General features: G+C 38.8%; 1 protein-coding gene across 1 annotated transcript in view; it reads right to left on the minus strand.

The window, feature by feature from the left end:
• Positions 1-20378, minus strand: part of fstl5 (follistatin-like 5) — a 162585-nt gene that overhangs the window by 80356 nt on the left and 61851 nt on the right. Inside the window, exons 5-6 of the mRNA XM_053682396.1 lie at positions 3854-4050; positions 1069-1189 (exon numbers count right to left, since the gene is read on the minus strand). Coding sequence (XP_053538371.1) covers positions 1069-1189; positions 3854-4050 — 318 coding nt within the window. The remainder of the gene's footprint in view (positions 1-1068; positions 1190-3853; positions 4051-20378) is intronic.

A 20378-nucleotide genomic window follows, 5' to 3' on the forward strand; every position in this document is an offset into this window, starting at 1 on the left:
GTCCCCCCCCCCATTCTCCCCTTAACTTAGTCTTGGCCAATTCCCAGGGTGGGGACATACACCAGCTATGTGCTTCCCGAGGCACACATGAAGCCATCCAACTACATCTTTTTGAACTGCTACTCAAGCTCACAGATGCCCACGATTGGCTAGTGTCACTGAGATAGAAAGAGGGGGGAGAGAGAGAGAGAGAGAGAGAGAGAGAGAGAGAGAGAGAGAGAGAGAGAGAGAGAGAGAGAGAGAGAGTGTATGCTATCCCTCACATCCAGAGAGTATGGCCAATATTGCGCTCTTTGTCTTCTGGCCATGGATAGCTATCATTGTTGGAACTGTTTAAGAATAATGGTTGCAGTTTTGCAATAAAATCTAAAATCTATCATTAAAAGAGAGAGCGAGAGAGAGAGAGAGAGAGTGAGAGAGAGAGAGATTTTGGATTTGCCTGTGGTCACTCTTCCTGCTTGTGTTTTGATCCCTATAATGAAACCAGCTTAACTGGATCATACCAATTTGCAGTAATGAGACCGTTTTAGAAAGTTGCATTACACAACAGTATCATAACCGCTCAGAGAAATCTGTCTGCTATTACATAAGTAGCATTAGAGCAGTAACAGTCTCCACTCCAATCCGTTCCAAAGGTTATAAACCCTGCAGAAGTGTCTCAATACTCATTTACAGAGAGCAGTTTCATATAACACCAGGACCTCTATGCGATGAACCGGCCCTGTAGGTGCAGCTCAATACCTTAGGCATAACGCACAACGAAGCAAATGAAACAAGAGGCTGGACTTCAGCGTTTTCCTCTGTGTGAGTTATATCTCTTGTGGAGGATTGAGAAATTGAAGTAGAGCCCTTTGAGATGGCATGATGTCAAGCTTCCTAAAATGCGCCTTGAGCAGTAATACATGCAATAAGTAGCGAAATATAGAGCAGGACACAGTATTTTCAGAGAACGCTGACCTTCTGGGTGAAGGTCCTCCATCGGGTTTAAAAGTAATCTGATTGTAAACCTTAAAGCTTTAAAACCGATCTGTTTTTAAATAACGAAAAGAAACGAAAGACGACACTCACCAAAAGCCGAATAGAACTCATCCTTGGTCAGGTGCTCGTCGTCGTCCATATCGTTGTATTTGAGCAGGTCGAACAGTGTGCACTCTGACGCTGAGTTTCTCAAACCTTCTTGTTTGATGACCTGCAGGAGAGAAACATGCAGAGGAATCCATTAGTTCGTAACCTTTCCTGCTGTCTCATGAATGGAGTTATGATACAAACACAAACGTCCTGCAGCTCTGCTTTAATATTATACCATGGTACAGGGTTCGTATTCCAGTACCATGTAAGGAATAAAACATGGTGAGGCATAGTGTTACAGGAAAATAATCAATCATGGGGTAATGTGGCCTGACGTGAAGGGAAGTTCACGTAGAAGTTGATTATTTTCCAATTATAGCGCAAAGTGTTTTATTTTTCTCATACCACAGCAATTTGTCTTTTTTTTTTTTTTTTAAATATTAAAGGACAATATGCAGAACTTTTTGTCCATTTGTAGTTACAGTCAGTGTTGTGGAACATCCAAGAAACAGGATTGCTCATGTTATTACATAATTTATAACAGAAATAAACAATCACTAGCTTTTTTTCCCTTTCTTGAAATCAACAACAACAACAACAACAACAACAACAACAACAACAACAATAATAATAATAATAATAATAATAATAATAATAAAAATAATAATAAACAAATACATAAATAATCAAATATCTGAGATTGTGCACCCTTATAGACCATGTATTTGGAAAAAAGTGTAAGCATGTAAACAAACAAACAAACAAACAAACAAATGATAGATACAGTTATATAGATAGTCAGTCGGACAGACAGACAGACAGATCGACAGAGATAGACAGATAGATAGATAGATAGACAGACAGTCAGACAGACAGACAGACAGATAGACAGATAGTCAGTCAGTCAGTCAGACAGACATACAGATAGATAGAGAGACAGACAGATAGATAGATAGACAGATAGTCAGTAAGTCAGTCAGACAGACAGACAGACAGATAGATAGATAGATAGATAGATAGATAGTCAGACAGACAGACAGACAGACAGACAGACAGATAGATAGATAGTCAGACAGACAGACAGACAGACAGACAGACAGATAGATAGACAGATATACAGATAGAAAGACAGATAGTCAATCAATCAGTCAGGCAGACAGACATACAGATAGATAGACAGTCAGTCAGTCAGTCAGTCAGATAGATAGATAGATAGATAGACAGACAGATAAGTCAGTGCTGTCAGAAGAGAATTCTTCTTATTCTATAGTATAGTCTTCATAAATGACTTTTTTCACTCCTGTAATATAATGGGAAAACCTCACAGCGCTGACCTTTTCCGAGTGAGGGGGCATGAAAAGGTCACTTTGTACACGCTTGCCTGTCATCTTGGTTCAAGAGCGTATAAATAAGGCCGAGTCAGCAAGCAACGCACAACGCAGCCACATGTCAGCTTCACTGTTCATTCAAGCAGAGTGAAGCGTGTAAGGAGGATGTAGAGGACATTTAATTCTGGACCATATTCATGTGAGAGTGCTGGTGTAGGATGACCTTTCCCCCCTCTATCTCTCCTTAGCCATTTAAGTTGAACTCGTTTAGTAGACTATAATGATTTCTTTATATACTGCATGACAAATTGCTTGATAGAATGCTTTCAGGAGTAAAAACGTGATCATGTGAACATGAAACATTATGGTGTTCATTTATACAACTGACACAAACGCCATCGTTTCCCCCCCCCAGCAGGCATCAGCTGTTCTAAAGACTCCCCAATACTTTATGCATTTACAGTAGATGTCAAGTTGACATAACAGCTGAAATGAGAGATGTAATGTCCATGACATTTTCGAGAATGTCATGACAACTTATTGTGTAGCTCAGTTTTCTCAATTCTGATTGGACCGAAGGCGTTGATTATTTTTCCCCCAACAGAGGCAGCATCGCATGGGCTGCTACTGGAAGATGATCACTACTGAGGTGGTAAAAGTAACTCTGTTTCATGTCAGGTCACATCATAGTAACCTGTTATCTATTATTTTCTTATAACCGCACACACCCATGTGGTTTATTCCTTGACACATCAAAACTAAACTCATTAATTTAGGGTCTGAGAAATAATACATACCTAATAATTTTGTCATTATTGTGCCATTTCGGTATGTGTTCAGAAAAATCGAATTAAACTTACTTTACTTGAGATAAACTAATTTATTTACTATGGTTTATGTCACTTTAGGAAGAGTTTATGTAGGTTTCATACAGCTCCTTCATGGACACTACCTTAAGTACTAGGTACTACCTAAGTAATGCTTCATTCATATGGTAATGTTCAAACTTTACACCCGCCCCCTTTTCATATGGCAATGTTCACACCTTACACCCCGCCCCCTTTTCATATGGTATTGTTCAAACCTGACACCCCACCTCCTTTTCATATCGTAATGTTCAAACTTTATACCCCGCCCCCTTTTCATATGGCAATGTTCACACCTTAAACCCCTCCCTTTTCATATGGTATTGTTCAAACCTTACACCCCACCTCCTTTTCATATCGTAACGTTCAAACTTTATACCCCGCCCCCTTTTCATATGGCATTGAGAGCCAATTTGCATGCATGAACATGATTTTACGTCATTCCAAATTTTCAATGAGATTTTTTGTAAAAAGTTTCAGATTTTGATCAGTCTTTTGAATCCCCCTGAAAGGATTTAAAAATAATTTTTAAAAATTATAAAAGCTTGATAAAGGTGCTCAAGGACCCGTTTTTAAGTTGAGATTTTTCACCTGTGAAAGCTCGCTGCTGTCCACTTGTCCATTCCCATCAGCATCGAAGCGCTTGTACATCAGATCCACTACATGCTTCCTGGATGCCATGTTCTTCTCATAGCTGTCCTGGGCTTCTGGTGGTATGAAGCGAAGAGCATGTAGGTTCAACACCTTGCTCTTCAGTTTCTTGTAATCGAAGAGACGGCAGTTATCATCTGTAGAGAGACGAGAGATGACAAATGAAGATCACACGGAGTCCTGCAATCTAGCAGAAATGCGTCCATCTAGGAGTGAGCTTTGTGCTGTACTGTATACTGTATGTAAATGGCTATTATAAAAATATTAATAAAAGTAGTGTCGCTGTTGTTGTATACCTTAAACATTTAAATATTTTTAAAAATATACATTCAATGTAATCAACAGTTGAGTTTTGTGCACCGTCGTGGTTTATGGGTCAAAATAAACAAACAAACAAACAAACAATCACATATTTCAATTAAAATATTGTTTATTACAATAAATAAATAAATACATATTATTTATATTTTAAAAAATCATAAAATTAACAAAAACCCTGCCATTATATTATTTACTGAACAACACAAAATAGTGAATTAAATGCTTGATAAACTAGCTTAACTGTTGGCACAATATTAAACAAATGCTAAATTATAGGATGTGCTGCATCAAGTGCTATTTTTTTTTTAAAGCTGACGACTAACAAGTGTGAAAACCATTTTGTTAAATTCAACCACATCAGCAGGGATTCATTTGATACTTATGACTAGGAATATTCATGCAGGAATACGCTGGCAATATACTAGACTCCTATTAAATTTTGTATTTATTTACATTTTTTAAAGATATTTTTTACAACATATTTTCTACTTTAGAAAATTTCTGATTTTTCAAATTTTCAGATTTGGACTGAAAAACGAAGTAGAAATTTTCTTTGCTGTCAAATGAAATATGTTGTAAAAAATATCTTTAAAAAATGCAAATAAATACAAAACATAATAGTAGTGTTACTGCCTCCCAGCTCATGGTTGATCCTGAGCTCATGTTACTATCTGTTCATTTTGTCCTAAGGCGATACTCAAATGGTAGATGGTCTGCACTTATATAACACTAGCAGTTCTACAAAGCACTTTAATGGTAAATGGCACACTTATATAGCGCTTTTACCCAAAGCACTTTACACTGGGTCTCATTCACCCATTCACACTCACACACCAATAACTGCCTAACAATGCAAGGCACTAACTTGCCATCAGGAGCAACTCAGGGTTCAGTGTCTTGCCCAAGGACACTTTGGCATGTGGAGTCACGTGGGCTGGGATTCGAACCGCCAACCCTACGATTATTGGACAACCCGCTCTACCATCTGAGCCACAACCGCCCACAGCCACTTTACACTGTTTCTCATTCACCCATTCACACACACACACTCACACACCAATGGCAGCAGGGCTACCATGCAAGGCGCTAGCCTGCCATCGCGAGCCACTTAGGGTTCAGCATCTTGCCCAAGGACACTTCGGCACGTGGAGACATGTGGGCCAGGAATCAAACCGCCAACCTCAGGCTAATGCCTGAAAAAAGCTTTTATATCAACATCAATTTCATGACTCATCCGCCACATGACAATATTGTAGATATTTCAGCTGATATTAACTTATTTGATTGACAGTTCGGGGTATTTTACTCATACAGACTCTAAAATAAAATGCAGGAATGCTTCATAACACTTTACTCAAAACCTCAGCCCTGATTTTCTCATTAAACTAGAATGATTGTCACTCGTAACACGGTTCAGAAGCTCAATATATATATATTTTTATAGAGTAACTATAAAGAATGTACTGTTCTTTATGCAAACAAGTAGCAAAGGTTTGTCAGATTTTCTCCATTATCATGAAGATGAATTTCAATCAACGTGCTTGTCATGAAAGATCAAAACCCATGATGAGTCACAGACAAGCAGCGAGCGGCAAAAAGGCACCATGGGTAATTCTAGCAAGAACAGCCATAGGTGTTAAGTACTTCAAACATTTCTCACAGTTAGAAAAAATCTGTTTGGAGCAACTTGTCAAGTGGTTCTTCAAAGTGACTGCAACATTTTCATCACCTAAAGCTGGAGATTTTTTCTTTTTCTTGTTTTTTTTTTTTTAGTTTGGAGTGCTTGAGCCACCGCTTTCTCCTTTGAGTCTGATCATAAGAGGGGGAATGAAAGGCAACAGGAGAGAAAAGAAAGATGAAGAGCGATGGAAGAAGAGGAGCAGCTGGAATCTTTGGACTGTTTGAGTGGTTTCACTGACACGTGTCAAGGAGTTCATCCACACATGACTACTTGATCTTCTCCTGATTCGTGTGCACAAAGTATATACACCCGCTTTAATTAGAACAGCTGTACCTCTGCTCATTCATGCAATTTTATCTAATTGTGAAACTAGACTCTTTTCCCCAATCTTCAACAGTCCAGAAGTGGAACCCGAGGTCGTTGTCTGCTCTTATAGCACGTCCCCCTCATGATTCAGAAAGTTCTGAGATGCTTTTCTGTTCACTTACTTTTGTAAAGAGTGGTTATTTAGGTTATCTCAGCCTTCCTGCCAGCTCAAATCAGTCCGGCCATTCTCACTCATCAACAAGGCGTTTCTGCCCACAGAACTGCCAAGGCTCACTAGATGTTTTTTTTTTTCTCTTCTTCTTCTCTTTTCGCACCATTCTCTGTAGGAAACCCCAGGAGTTCAGCAGTTCCTAAAAGTCACTGAGTCACTGAGATCACATTTTTTTTCTCCATTCTGATGTTTGATGTGAACATTGACTGAATATATACAGATACTGATATACTATTCACAATGAACAGACAGACAGTGTGTTCCAGACAGACCCAGATATGAATAGCAGGTGCACTATTTTTTTTTTATTTTATTTTTTTTATTCTTGTTTCACAAGGTCTCTGTCTAAAAGTATAGACGTGTGAGTATGAAGAGGTCCCCCCCCCCCCCCCCATTTAGTCAGATATAAAACTTGCGGAACAAACAAAGACTAAATTCAAGCACAGCATTTATTCATTCATTCATCCTTAGGAACTGCCTGGTCATAGTCATAATGGTTTAAATTAGGATACTAGTTTGCATATATTTTGAGAAATAGAACCAACAGAATTGGTTGGAAAATATCACAGGAAGGTGCAAACTAAACAATAACAGATAATCGCTGACACTGGAGACTCCTTTCATAAATGTCTAATAAATTTCCACCTTACACATATTTTCACAACGAAACATTTGATTAAATAACAGCATGCCCCCCCCCCCCCCCCCCCACCCCCCCCCCCCCATCCATGTATCATGAAACTCATATTATCAGATTACGTAGATCATATGGAGCGTCCACTATATCGGTCGCGCCGAATGATCTGCTACTATAAAAACGATAACGTATTAGAAGGAGCGCATTATTACGAACCTGGCAACTGCCTGTCTTATAGAACTGCTGTTACAGAAAAGGAATCAACAATAACTTTCAGTCATGTTTGAGAATTCAACAATACCGTGGTATAAACGCACGGCCTTGAAGAATTGAACAGATCAGCTGGCTTCTGTATTGAATGCGATTCTCATATTTCTGGTACACACGCAAACACACACAGGCATTAGTTTACTCATTTTCTGCTCATTCAAAAATGACCTTCAAGTCTTTATTTACTTTGTTCAGCTTGTAGAAGTTCCTACAACCACACTATGTACTCCACACACACACACACACACATACACGCGCGCGCGCACGCGCGTACGTTATCTTCGTACCCAGATGAAAGAGAGTTAATGAATGTAAGGTTGTTTATTACAGAGTCATCATTGGTATTGTGCATTCCACTCTGACTCATCTCAATCAGGATGCGTGGGAGTGTTTCAGCCTTGCTAGGAATAACATGGTGTCTGACGACAGCCCTGCTTCACCCCAGACTGTGTTCCTGCATAATTGAAGGTGTGTGACAGCAGTATACAGAGCAATGTTGTGCAGCGGTCAGGGGTGACCTGATATATGCTGATGGGTCATGCTGCTGTGGCTGCTCAAATGTCTTGCTGGAAATTTATCTAGACTTGAATGTAGTGAGCCGTAACAGACTGCGATGAGGACATACACAGTAATGCAGTGATATACAATACGGAAGGAATGAAACACTTGGGGGTGTGGCGTTATAGGAAAATAATCAATAGTGGAGTTGTGTGGAGTTACTGTTACCACCCATTAGTTGATTATTTTCCAATAACGGCACGTCCCAAAGTGTCTGATTCTTCTTATACCACAGCAATTTGCCAACACAAACAAATTCGCGTTAGTTATTAGTCCTTCTTCAAAGGCATATCCATTCTAAGTGGCTTGACAAAAAGAACTATTTGACCTAGAAGAGTCCAAAGAAGAAAATGAATGAGGGTGGTTTTTCTCTGGCAGCAGCAAGATTGGAGATAGTTCAATAAATGGCAAACATAAAAAAGACACTAGATAACCGTTGGTATACTGTAAGACCGGCGCTATCCTTCCATGACATTCACCTCAAATGTTACTTTTCTCGGATTAAGCTTTAACAGGGACCACTGAACTATGTGGAATTAATTTCATCTGGTCATGAAGGAACCTTTCAGGAACTCCTGCACTTCATGGCAATTATGTGAAAACAACCTATAGTACCTTGACATACACTTAGAAACTAAAGTACTAAACTGTACTTTTTCTTGTCACTGAGGTGCTACCTTTCGTATAGATTTAGTATAGTGCCTAGTGATGCATTGATCGCCTTTACTTCAGACCATGTACAAGTACGAGTGTATGTTTTTCGGTACTCGTCAATACCGATAGCGTTACTGATACCAAATTGATACTAATCTACTTATTATTAATCAGTGAGTAACATCACAGAACATTTTATTTAGCTCTGTCTACACAAATGACTACGTTTACATGGACAGCAATAATCTTTTTCTGAATAAGACAACCTTATTCTGAATAAGACAATATTCTGATTAAGGTGTATACATGAGTCGCTTTTAGTATACTCCTTTCATGCTCCTGTTTTACATGTGATAGAACGCCGTCTGACGTTCACTCTAGAATTTCACGTATCCACATAGAGTTCGTCTTCGTTATGGGACCGTATACAGATTTGGGTGTTTTTATTTTTAATTTTACGAAAGCTTCAAGTGCGGTTAATTATTTGTCGTGCTGTACGTGCGAATAGACGACTGCTTGAAGCCGTGGGCTGCGTCCCAAACCGCGTACTTACCTTTTACTTCGAGTATGGCTTTAGTCAGATTAAGGTAATCGGAAATCGCTGTTTACATGCTAATTTCTTAATCAGAGTATCGTCTTAATCGGGTTAATATCGGATCATTGTTGTCCATGTAAACATACTGATTGACTACAAAGGATTTGCATCAGCGTATTAAAAATATTCCTAACATTGCTTCATTTCAAATCCATTGTGGTGGTGTACCGAGGCGAAATTATGAAAATTGTGTCACTGTCTAAATACTTCTTAACCTACCTGTATGTTTTTAAAAGTTTGCATGCATTGTAGAGGAGTAATTCCTCCTCTTGATATTTGAACAGAGCACAGTTTGCAGTCTTCTTAGCGTTGATTGTCATAATTAATCGCAAAATACCTCTTGATTAACTCCACTGTCTAGTCATCTGTTCATTAGCAAAACAACGTGCGCTTAGCTTACATAACAAAGTAGTTTTTTTTTAAAAAACAAGTATGAGTATGGTATAAATGTATCACTATGTGTAACTTTAACTAGATGTTCGAGTCAAGCTTTCAAGGTGGTCCTTGCTTAAATGTAACTAAAAACGAAGATCCATACTAAATGTACAAAAGATATTTACTTCACTGAACCAGTACCTACACACAAGGAAATGTACAGGTTACGTTTATTTCTGAGAGTGTATATTGGGAAATATTAGGAAAATCTAATCAAATCTGTCTCTCTTTTAACAGCGGGTCCCTAGAGCCGATCTACCTAAATGACTTGGAGGAGATCTGGTTGGTCAGCAGTGCAGTAATCTGGTGTTAAGTGCCTCAACTCAGGGCCACCATTTCTGCTCTGAGATGAAGGGAGATGACAGCTTAATCAACCTACCACTGCTACTGCATATTAGCGACTCTGGCAACCCTGACACCTTGGAAAGGGCAGCTCTTTATTTCCAGGTGCTGTATGATAAAATACTGGTACGTCTCCATCTATCTCATCTCTCCTTCATCCACCACTTCTCGCTTTCTACATTTTTCATGCCATCCCACCAGTGAAAGGCTTTTGTTGGAAATCCATACATGTTTTATTTATGGTGTGTGGACGTTGACCTACAAAGCCTTCACTCCTCTGATAACAGTGTAAAGTCCCAGCAGAGACCTCCACACAGTGTGTGCTTAATAACAGGCTCATCTGCCTGGGGAGGTATTCACCAACGGTAACAATTCAGCTCTCCATTTGGCTATTATTCCATTCTCATAGTCTGCTGTGCTCCTATAAGTTTTTTGCCATGTACTCTGGAGTTGTGTCACCTCAATCACACTGTTTATCCTCATTGTGTTTCCTTCTATTTTCTACTCCTGCCATCACGCGGTATTCTCACCACAAATGGAAAATTCTTTCCCACCTGCATCTGCAAACCTGCTGCCTGCTGTTCCACCTGTAATTCGATTCCCCTCTTTCTCCTGTCACATGTTCTTTACTTTTCTTTCTCACATCCCTCTCTGTGTCAACAAGGAGCTCATTACCTGCTAGTAGACTGGGATGGGGTTTGCTCTTCACACAGTACATGACAACAACAATAAAAATCTCTCTGATATTCAGATTTATTTATTTATTTATTCTTTCACAAAGACTTGACGACTCCACGATCCAAAACTAGGCCATTTTACGCATTCTTAATCTCACTGAAGTCGATTGGCTTTCATTGAGATTTTTATATTAATAACCGCAACCCTGTTGAATTCTCAAATCTGATTGGTCAGAATGGAGGTGCGTGGTGGCTTAATGGTTATCCTGTTTGCCTGTTTGCACAATCCAGGGCCAACAACTTTAAATGTTTAAAAGTATGTATTTGTACATCATCGATTATGTTCCTAGGTGTAAATTCAGCCAGTGGGAAATACACCAGTCTCACCAATGCAGATTTCCAAAACCCTTAAAAAAAATATAACGCCACAACACCTGTAACCATTATTCATACTCTGAAGTAGGAATAATTATTCCTGCTATGACCATTATTCTTACTCTGACTTAAGCCCCCTTAAGTCAGTCCCTGCAGGATTTTACGATCGCAGAAATGAATGCAAAATCAAGCGAATATTCGGAGGAGCTTCAATTTTTCAAAATTTTTCTGCAGATTCGGGCCAAGACACATCATTTGACGTCATCACAGCCAAAGCCTTCTTCAATTACACATAAGTACAGCTAAAAGGTCTCGTTTACCTACAAACATCTCTGCGAATGACAGTGAAAAACAATTTTGTGCAATTTCACCATTTCAAGTAGTTTTCCACAAGAAAAGCACAAACAAACTCCAACAGTCGCATCACAAATTTGGTCAAAGCCACAGAAAAATCAAGCATTTTTGGGTTAGGGTTAGAGTTAGGGTTAGGGCTAACCCTAACCCTAACCCACAACAATCACAAAAAGACTTGGCAAAATTCTGTACGGACTGGTTTTTGACATGCATTTCTGACTATTTGCTGTTAAATGTCTTAAAAGGAACACTGACTATGACGACTTGTAGACCTTAACTATATAATTGTTTCCAATAAGTGTTTGTTTGTATGTTGGTGGTCTGACAGAGGCGTTGATTGTAGCCGCTGTTGTGATTGTATCTGAAAACGGTTTATATCAATCAAATCACAAGAATCTTAGCTTTCCAAACATATGAGTCCCTTCGTACACACAGACGCTGTGTAGATAGCATAGATTTGCTCATAACATGGCGACAGTGCGCTGGCGGGCCGTCAGAATTTTAACAGGATAAAGTATACGACGGCGAGATGGCTGAGACTCTCTAAAATGATTGATAGAAGAAAATGTTTTATCAATAAAATAGTTTAATCCATATGCTTACCTTGAGCAACAAACGCTCCCGGTTGGCATAGATGTGCGGTTGCTGCACAGACACCACCGATTTTGCTCTACTCTCTGGTCATCTTCAATTTGATGTACATTTTGTGTAATGTCTTCTATATTAGCCTCCTCGCTTATGTTATGCTCAGGGTCAAACTGAAAAGGCTGAAGACATGTTTATATGTCGCTGGAGAATCAAGACCGTTACAACCATTTGACGTCACTACCCAGAATGCACTGCGCCGTAAAGAGCAAGGATTTTTATTATTTAAAAAGACTGTCATCTAGAGTGATTTTTGTATGGCGGATTTATATAGCGGGTGTCAGCGTTAATCTAATAAACCATATAAAGCTTCAAAATCGGGGTCCCCTTTAAATCAGATTCTTAAAGACTGCTAGACAGACACGAGAACGAATGCCTTTTAAGACATAAAATTTAGCCAGTCAATCCACATCAGCTTACACAGTAAGATTCGTTCGAGAAAATACTGTGATACGTGAATAACAAAGCTAGAACTTGACATGGTATTATAATGCAGGGTAAGACTCTGCAGTTATTCATGACACATGTGGGATATAAAAAGGCTAATCAAGTAGAAGCACATAACAGGTGAACACAATCAGGCAACAAATCAATGACAGAAGAGTGGTGGAGACAGGACTGGAATAGAAACCAAAACAAATGATCACAGGACATTTGTTGTCATGGGAACCATGACACGAAGGGGACATGTCTTGTCTATGGAAAAAAAACAACAACCACAATACAGAAAGTTGGCTGTCAATTAGTATGAGCTGATTTGCATACAGAAAAAACAAACAGGGTGTGTGTGTGTGTGTGTGTGTGTGTGTGTGTGTGTGTGTGTGTGTGTGTGTGTGTGTGTTTTAAAAAGAACAATTTTAATAAACGTACCAATTTCCACCTCCAGATCAGATACACTTTCCCCCCTACATGAGTGTTTTCAGCTGTGTGGTGTTGGAAACAAGTGGAATGAAGTGATTGACATTGACACGGCCATCTCATCGAGAACTAGAATATATATAATTTTTTTTTTTTGTTGCAAAATCTGGTTTTATGAGCCACCATGCCCTGCAGGTGAGTGTTAGTGACAGATAATGTAGGAGGAAAGAACAGCAGCACATACACCATGATTCTCACATTCTCACTGCTGTTACTCGTGATAATACTGTATCAGGACTTTTTTAATTACTGTAGTTCTCCGGAAAGTGGAGATTAATCAGGGACAAACAGCTGATTTGAGATTTTTTCAATTCTATGTAAAATTACTGTAATTACATACAAATCTAAACTGCTCCCTTGAATGATTTATACCGTTCTGGGTCTTTTTCTTGACCATTGGTAGAGCTGTTGTGTTAGATTCCACACACAAAAAAAAAATAGCTTTAGGTCATTTGTTATCAGAAAATAATCTGAAGCAGATGCCAAAAAGGAATGTATTATTTTTATCTTTGAAAGAAAGGAGAAATGTTTAGCCCTGTTAGCACATTTATACCAGTCGCCTCTGGCCTCTGGTCTATATCTTATCTACAAAACATCAGCAATGATAAACCTAAAGATTAAAGTCCTAAAGATGAAAGGTCTTTGATTTGAATCTGAATGTTGACGTATTTCGTTTTCATCCAGGAAGTCAGGAGTGCTTGAGTAATTAACAGCCAGTAGTGATTGGGATACACTGCACCCCATCCAAAACTTCAATGTAGGTTAGTGAGCTAGCTCGATACAGAGAACAGTGAAGTGCTTAATAAGATCTTTAACAACTTTAATAATGATTGTGCCCTGCAATAGGTTGGCACCCCATCCAGCGTGTCCCCCGCCTTGTGCCCGGAGTTCCCTGGGATAGGCTCCAGGCTCCCCCATGACCTTGTGTAGTATAAGCAGTACAGGAAATGGATGGATGCACAGATGGAGCTTTCCAGGAAGTGACAAATTATCAAATTACAACGAGAATAAAACGAAACATTTTGTGTGTGTGTTTTTCTTTTCTCTTCTAGATATACTGGTGTTCCAAACACTAAGGAACTAGGAGGAAAAAAAAAAGATCCGAAACACCTATTTTGATTTCACGGGTACTTTAGCATGTTAAGAAAGTTGAGGGTCTGATACATGTCAGGTTGACAGTTTAGATATAATTTGTTGACTAATTGTAGAGTCTCTAAAGCACACTGTCCAAATAAACTGCCATTTCTGCATGCATGGTCATTTGATATGCTACTGCTGGAAATGAAATATCCTTTGACATTCACAGAGCGAGGGATTTAAAGGACAAAGAGCTTCTTTGGTCGGCTGTGGTTCAGGTGGTAGCGCGGGTTGTCCACTAATCGTAGGGTTGGCGGATCGATTCCCGGCCCACGTGACTCCACATGTCCTTGGGCAAGACACTGAACCCCAAGTTGCTCCCGATGGCAAAATAGCGCCTTGCATTGCAGCTCTGCTACCATTGGTGTGTGAACGGGTGAATGACACACTGTGTAAAGCGCTTTGGAACCACTAAGGTTAAAAAAGTACTTTATAAGTGCAGACCATTTCCCATTCTTTACACTCTTGGAGTTGTTTTGCATGAGTTACATCAATTATGCATCAATTATACTGTAGACTGAAGACATTATACTGTTTCTCATCAAACATAAATAAACCAGAACTATAAAGCACAACAACACTCATTTGTTTTAATGTTATTGCACACACCGGGAAAGTTCAACAAACTGATTTGTTCACACTTTTTTTTTTTTTTTTTTGCAAGTTCTAATGACTTGTATTGAAGTGAATAAGTCACACAGCTTCGTTAGTAGAAGCTATGCCAATTGAAAGCGAGTGGTTTTGTTTCCAAAGATCAAAACCACGCGGCAAAGCATCGCGTGTCTCACGCGTCTTTATTTCGGCGCTGCACCATTTCTGCACACAAAAGACCCTGCTGTCATTTCGAGCAAAATCCACACTTTTGATAAGCAGTTAGTCTTTGCACTGTGCTGCGTCTTTTGTTTTATGCGAAAGAAAGAAGTAACAAAGCTGCTCAAAGGGTGGCATCAACAGAGCAAGTGCATCAACCCCCATTCACACGCATTCAATAATCTGTACTCAACCTACAACGCCTTAATTTCACAGCGGCCGCTTTGAAAATGACGAAACTCATGCGAATGGGGACTGTGACGGTGAGATTGCAATGTAACACAATGCCCATGATTTATTATCATCTTTGAGTGTTGTAAGCTAGGAATATTGCTCATCTGTTGCGTGAAACATGAAATTGATATTTGAATTAAGCCCCTTCACAGCATATACTCTAGGATGCCATTTACAGTGAGGGGGATACTTTTGTTTTTGTTATGCAATATACTTCCAGAGCTTACATACAATATCCCTCGCCAATTTACACACATAGTGTCTTTTGACTTTGTACTTATTAATAAGAGCCAAACTGTACGTATACACAAGCATGAACAAAGATATATTCTCAGGGACGACATTAATAAACAACACGTATGAAAATGAGCTATAGTAATGACCTTAAACATCCCTGTCAGTGCAGTTGGTTCGCTAATATGCAGGGGGATCATCCACAGAATGGTACATCACACAAGAATTCACAATATGTTCTCAGACTAATGATAAGGAAGCTAAGAGAAGTCAGGAGTCACTTGAAAAGAGTTGCAGGATGGCCTGAAAGCAGCAGGTACAACAGGGAACAATAAGCGATGAACTGCACCATCCCTGTTACTAGACAGAGTGTTACAGTGAGTGATGTACTGGGATATACAGTATTCGAGGAGAGCATTTCCTCCACTGGCATGCCTTCATCCCATAATGCATCAGTGAGCCTTGTGAGCCCATGACCCTGTCATCAGTTTAGTGATTATCCTTAATTGGACCACTTTTGGTAGGTACTAACCACTGCATACCGTGAACACCACACAAGACCAGCTGTGTCGTACACGCTCTTACCCAGTCGTCTAGACACCACAATTTGGCCCTTGTCAAAGTCGCTCAGATTCCTACGCTTGCCTATTTTTCCTGTTTCTGACACAAGAACTCTGAGAACTGACTGTTCACTTACTGACTAATATATCCCATCCCTTGACATGTGCCACTCTAGTGAGATAATCAATGTTATTCACTTCACCTGTCAGTGGTTGTTATGGCTGATTGGTGTATAATAAATGACAAAAACAAATGTTTCTGAATGCTTATTTCCACTAGAAAGTATTGTTTATTAAGTTGTGGGTGTTTCTATGATTGCAGTGCCATTTAGGCCTAACGTATATATATATATATATATATATATATATATATATATATATATATATATATATATATATATATATATATATATATAGTATTTTTATTCTGTTTTGTTCCATAAAACGATCCCCAAAATCTGGTTAACTAGCATCCCTGCTAATCTCGTGAGAGCATTAAATACTAAAAGAACTTCATTTTCTTCTTCCCATCCACATCAGGAAATTTGGATGATGCAACCTCCTGATGAACATGCGACTTGTGGAATATTCCAAGTGTTTCGCAGAGGTGAATGTGTTCGGGTAACAGGGTTGAGTGAATGAACTAAAATGTTCATTTTCCCTAACCTATAACGGACGAATTAAAAAAAAGGAACAGGATATTTCAAGCATGAGATGTCATATAGATTCACACATTATTGCAATTAGAAGATATCATGAGCATTTTAATGATTATATGTATTTTAAGGTAAAGTGTAGTTACAGTGGACCTATCTTGAGTTCCAAATCATTTGATCCAATTAAACGTAGTGTTCATAGGACTACGAAATGCCCTTCATGGCAATACCTATACATTCATGACGCTTTGTTCTGTCAGGCATCAGCTGTCAGAAATTCTGGTTTTGTCAGTTTTGAGGTCATTGAGTGAAGTGACAGATTTTCCTTGACAAGGTTGCGATGTTATTTTTCCAGGTTGTCATACTTTAGAACGTCATAACTGACTCTGGAGCTCAGTGTACATCTGCTGTGTCAATATCTCACAGTGATGTGACATGAAAACCCTGACACCGTGAGTATACGTCATACAGAACTTTACAATATTCAGAATCTGATACGGTTGTGTTGTGTTATGAGCAAAGTATGATTTACATTTCAGAGGGAAAAATCTGTACTTTACTTCATACTCACTACATGTCAGAACAGATCAGTCACTCTGTTATCTACATTCGTTTGTTTGGAATTCGCCAGGTGATAAAAGTTTGGCTTCATTTATTTATTTATTTATTTTTTTGCATTTCATATGCAAGTGGGTGTTGGGCGCAATTATGCAAAGAAATGCAAGCACAGTGTGTTACACCAACAGGAGGGAAAAAAAACATGAGAAAAGATCTCATCAATATAGACTATTTTTCCTAAAAAAAAAAATAGGATGAAAGAAAGAAAGCACAATGTGATAAACCGACAAAAAAAAAAAAACAGCCTTTGAGACCTTGACACAAAAATCCAATTTGAATAGGTTTTTTTTCCCTTAAAAGAAAGCACATACTAGCTGTAAAACAAACAAACAAAACAAAACAAAAAAAAAAAAAACAACCACAAGCATGTGACATTTTTTCCCCCACAAAAAAAACTATAAACAAGTAAATAAAAATAAATAAACAAAATGAATTCTCTCTCTCTCTCTCAGGACATTTTTTCCAGCAAATAACAAAAATTGAACAAACACACAATTTTTTTTTTCCCCTAAAAATCTACACAAATTTCAACTCATAAAGTTAATTTCCATTGCTACAACAAAGAAGTCTAATACATCATTAAACAGTACTGTCATGTCATGGTAAACTAGCGACTCCATTTCCCAGAATGCACCGCAAGTTACAAACATGGCCAACGACGACTACAACTCCCAAACTAACACAAAGACACGTTGACCTTCCCCAGAAGACTAATCACACACACCTGTTCCCAATCAGACTCATCACACTTGTAAAAGAAACTGTTCATTTACTAGACCTTTACAAAGTAAATCCTTAGATGATCTCGTCTCTGTTGTTACGAAGCCAGACTTATGGTGTTGTGATTCTGGTTCTGATTCTGTTTTGCCATCTTAATGCAGATGAATATCTGTGCATCATTTCTCCTTCAGGTCGTCTAACAACAAAAAGAACCTACAAGCACGTATACCTGTACATACATATTTTAACTTCTCCTATCCAAGTTTTTATTAAGACTATTAAAACGAGACGACAGGGTGACAACCCCATAAATTAAGCGACTCTACAATGCAAACTCAACCGTTAAAAGAGGAAACGCTCACAGGCAACAGTTTTTAAAAGGAAACACTACCAATAGATCCAGAGCTTAGACTTAAATCTGCCAGTTTCCAAGCAGCAGTCAGAGCTTCAGGCTGTGTACCATCCTGTCCCAATCAGGAGAGTGATGGAGGACCACACGAGCTCTTTATAGACTGAGTCGCATTCACATTCTGTCAGAGTTGGATAAAACAAACCAAAAGGTCAGCACATAACTTATTATGCACCCTTTAAATCTTAATACAGAATCTTTTTCCTCCTAATTTCAGGTCTTCAATAGACAAAACACCCAAGGATCAGCCCTTCCTCTTGAGGAGTTTATATTTCACATCGATACCTAGCCGTAGCATGATACGCAGTCCATTTGCACCACGACTCAACAATTATTATTATTATTTTTTACAAATTAGAAAGAATTTATATATGCTAGCTTGGTGATTTAGAGTTTCACAACTTTAGCCCTATAACCCCAGCACTAAAAATGTGGTGGGAGCACAATGCATAAAACTATTGCATGAAATGCTTTTCCACTCACCACGGTTGTAAAGAGTGGATATTCGAGTTAAATTCGCTTTCCTCCTGTCAGCCTGAAACAATTCTGAACATTTTTGATTCTCAACAAGGAGTTAACACCTACACAACTGCCACTGGATGTTTGTTTGTTTGTTTGTTTGTTTTGCACACCATTTTGTGTTAACTCTAGAGACTGTTGTAAGTGAAAATCCCAGGAGACTAGCAGTTTCTGAAATACTTAGAGTCTGGTCCTAACAACCATACCACTAAGATCACATTTCCCCCCATTCTGATGTTTGATATGAACATTACCTGAAGCTCTTGACCTGTATCTGCATGATTTTATGCACTTTACGCAGAAGAAACCCCAAAAGCATTGGGAGAACAATAGTGGCTGTCTGGCACAACTACTGTATCCTCCTCCTAATACAGAACTTTATATCTGCAGGTGCTTATCTGACTGTGTCATGTCATTTTAGCGAATCAATTCTGACTGGTTCTCAAGCAAAATCAAGATGAAAAGATTCATTACACCGATCTAAGTTCCAATTTTTCTTATGACACCAATTTTGGTCCAAAATGGGTCACTGTTTTTCCCCCTAAGCAGCTGAATACGTGCCAATTTCACTATAAGATTCAAAGAAATTTTATTTCATTTCAGCACAATCCACCCACTAATATACCCACACACATTTCTCATTACATGATGTCAAAGTCATGAGGCGGTTAATAAAATGCAGAGATTTAAAATGGGAAAGAGCACTTCCATCATGACAGTGGGTCAATTATCTAATGCTAAGCCTGCACTAAGGGTGTCATCCATCTTGAATGTTCTCATTCTCATACATTCTCAGAATTCGTACAGACCACATTGACCTATCATTGTGCCTTAAAATGTTCCAGCTTGTCTTCCAGCAGCTGTTATCAAGGCGTTCTTTTAAGCCCTAGTCGGATGGGATTACTTTCACTTCTAAAACTTATCTACTATGATGTACAGAGCCAAAACATCAGAACCAAACAAAATCAATGCAGCACTGATTCTCTCTCTCTCTCTCTGGAGTGAAAGGCGCTTAATTATAGGTGTGAAGTTATAATTACCAACCATACAACCATAAGGAGCTACACAAACGCTTTGTGCTGTCCAGGTGTGAGCTAAGAATGTGTCTCCTAAAAGGGAACCAAACACTCCTGAGGGTATTAAGGCATGGACACACATTTCCCAGAGACTCATCTGAGTCAGATTCATTGAAATACAGTACACCGATCCCACATTAATCATTACATTAATAGCTAACCCACCAGTGGCAACTCATCCACAGAGGCAGATTGTGCAACAGTTCATAACAGTTCGTAAAATCCTAATTCACAACACCATACATTTTAAATTCTGTTAAAATGATTACATGTTTTTTTTTTTTTTAAACAAAACATTGCTATTTGACAAATACAAGCAGATTCCACTGATTCTACTGATTTGCTTTCCTTGCTGGATGTGGGGCAGCACTCTCATTGTCCCATTTAGCTCCATAGAGTTATTATTGCACCTAGTGGTCAAAAATGGGAAGTGCAACAAGCACTAATAGAGGACCATTGGGGAAGGAATCATGCTGCTTCATGCTTATGCCG

The sequence above is a fragment of the Ictalurus punctatus genome, chromosome 8 (genome assembly GCF_001660625.3).
Source record: "Ictalurus punctatus breed USDA103 chromosome 8, Coco_2.0, whole genome shotgun sequence".
Lineage (NCBI taxonomy): Eukaryota > Metazoa > Chordata > Actinopteri > Siluriformes > Ictaluridae > Ictalurus > Ictalurus punctatus.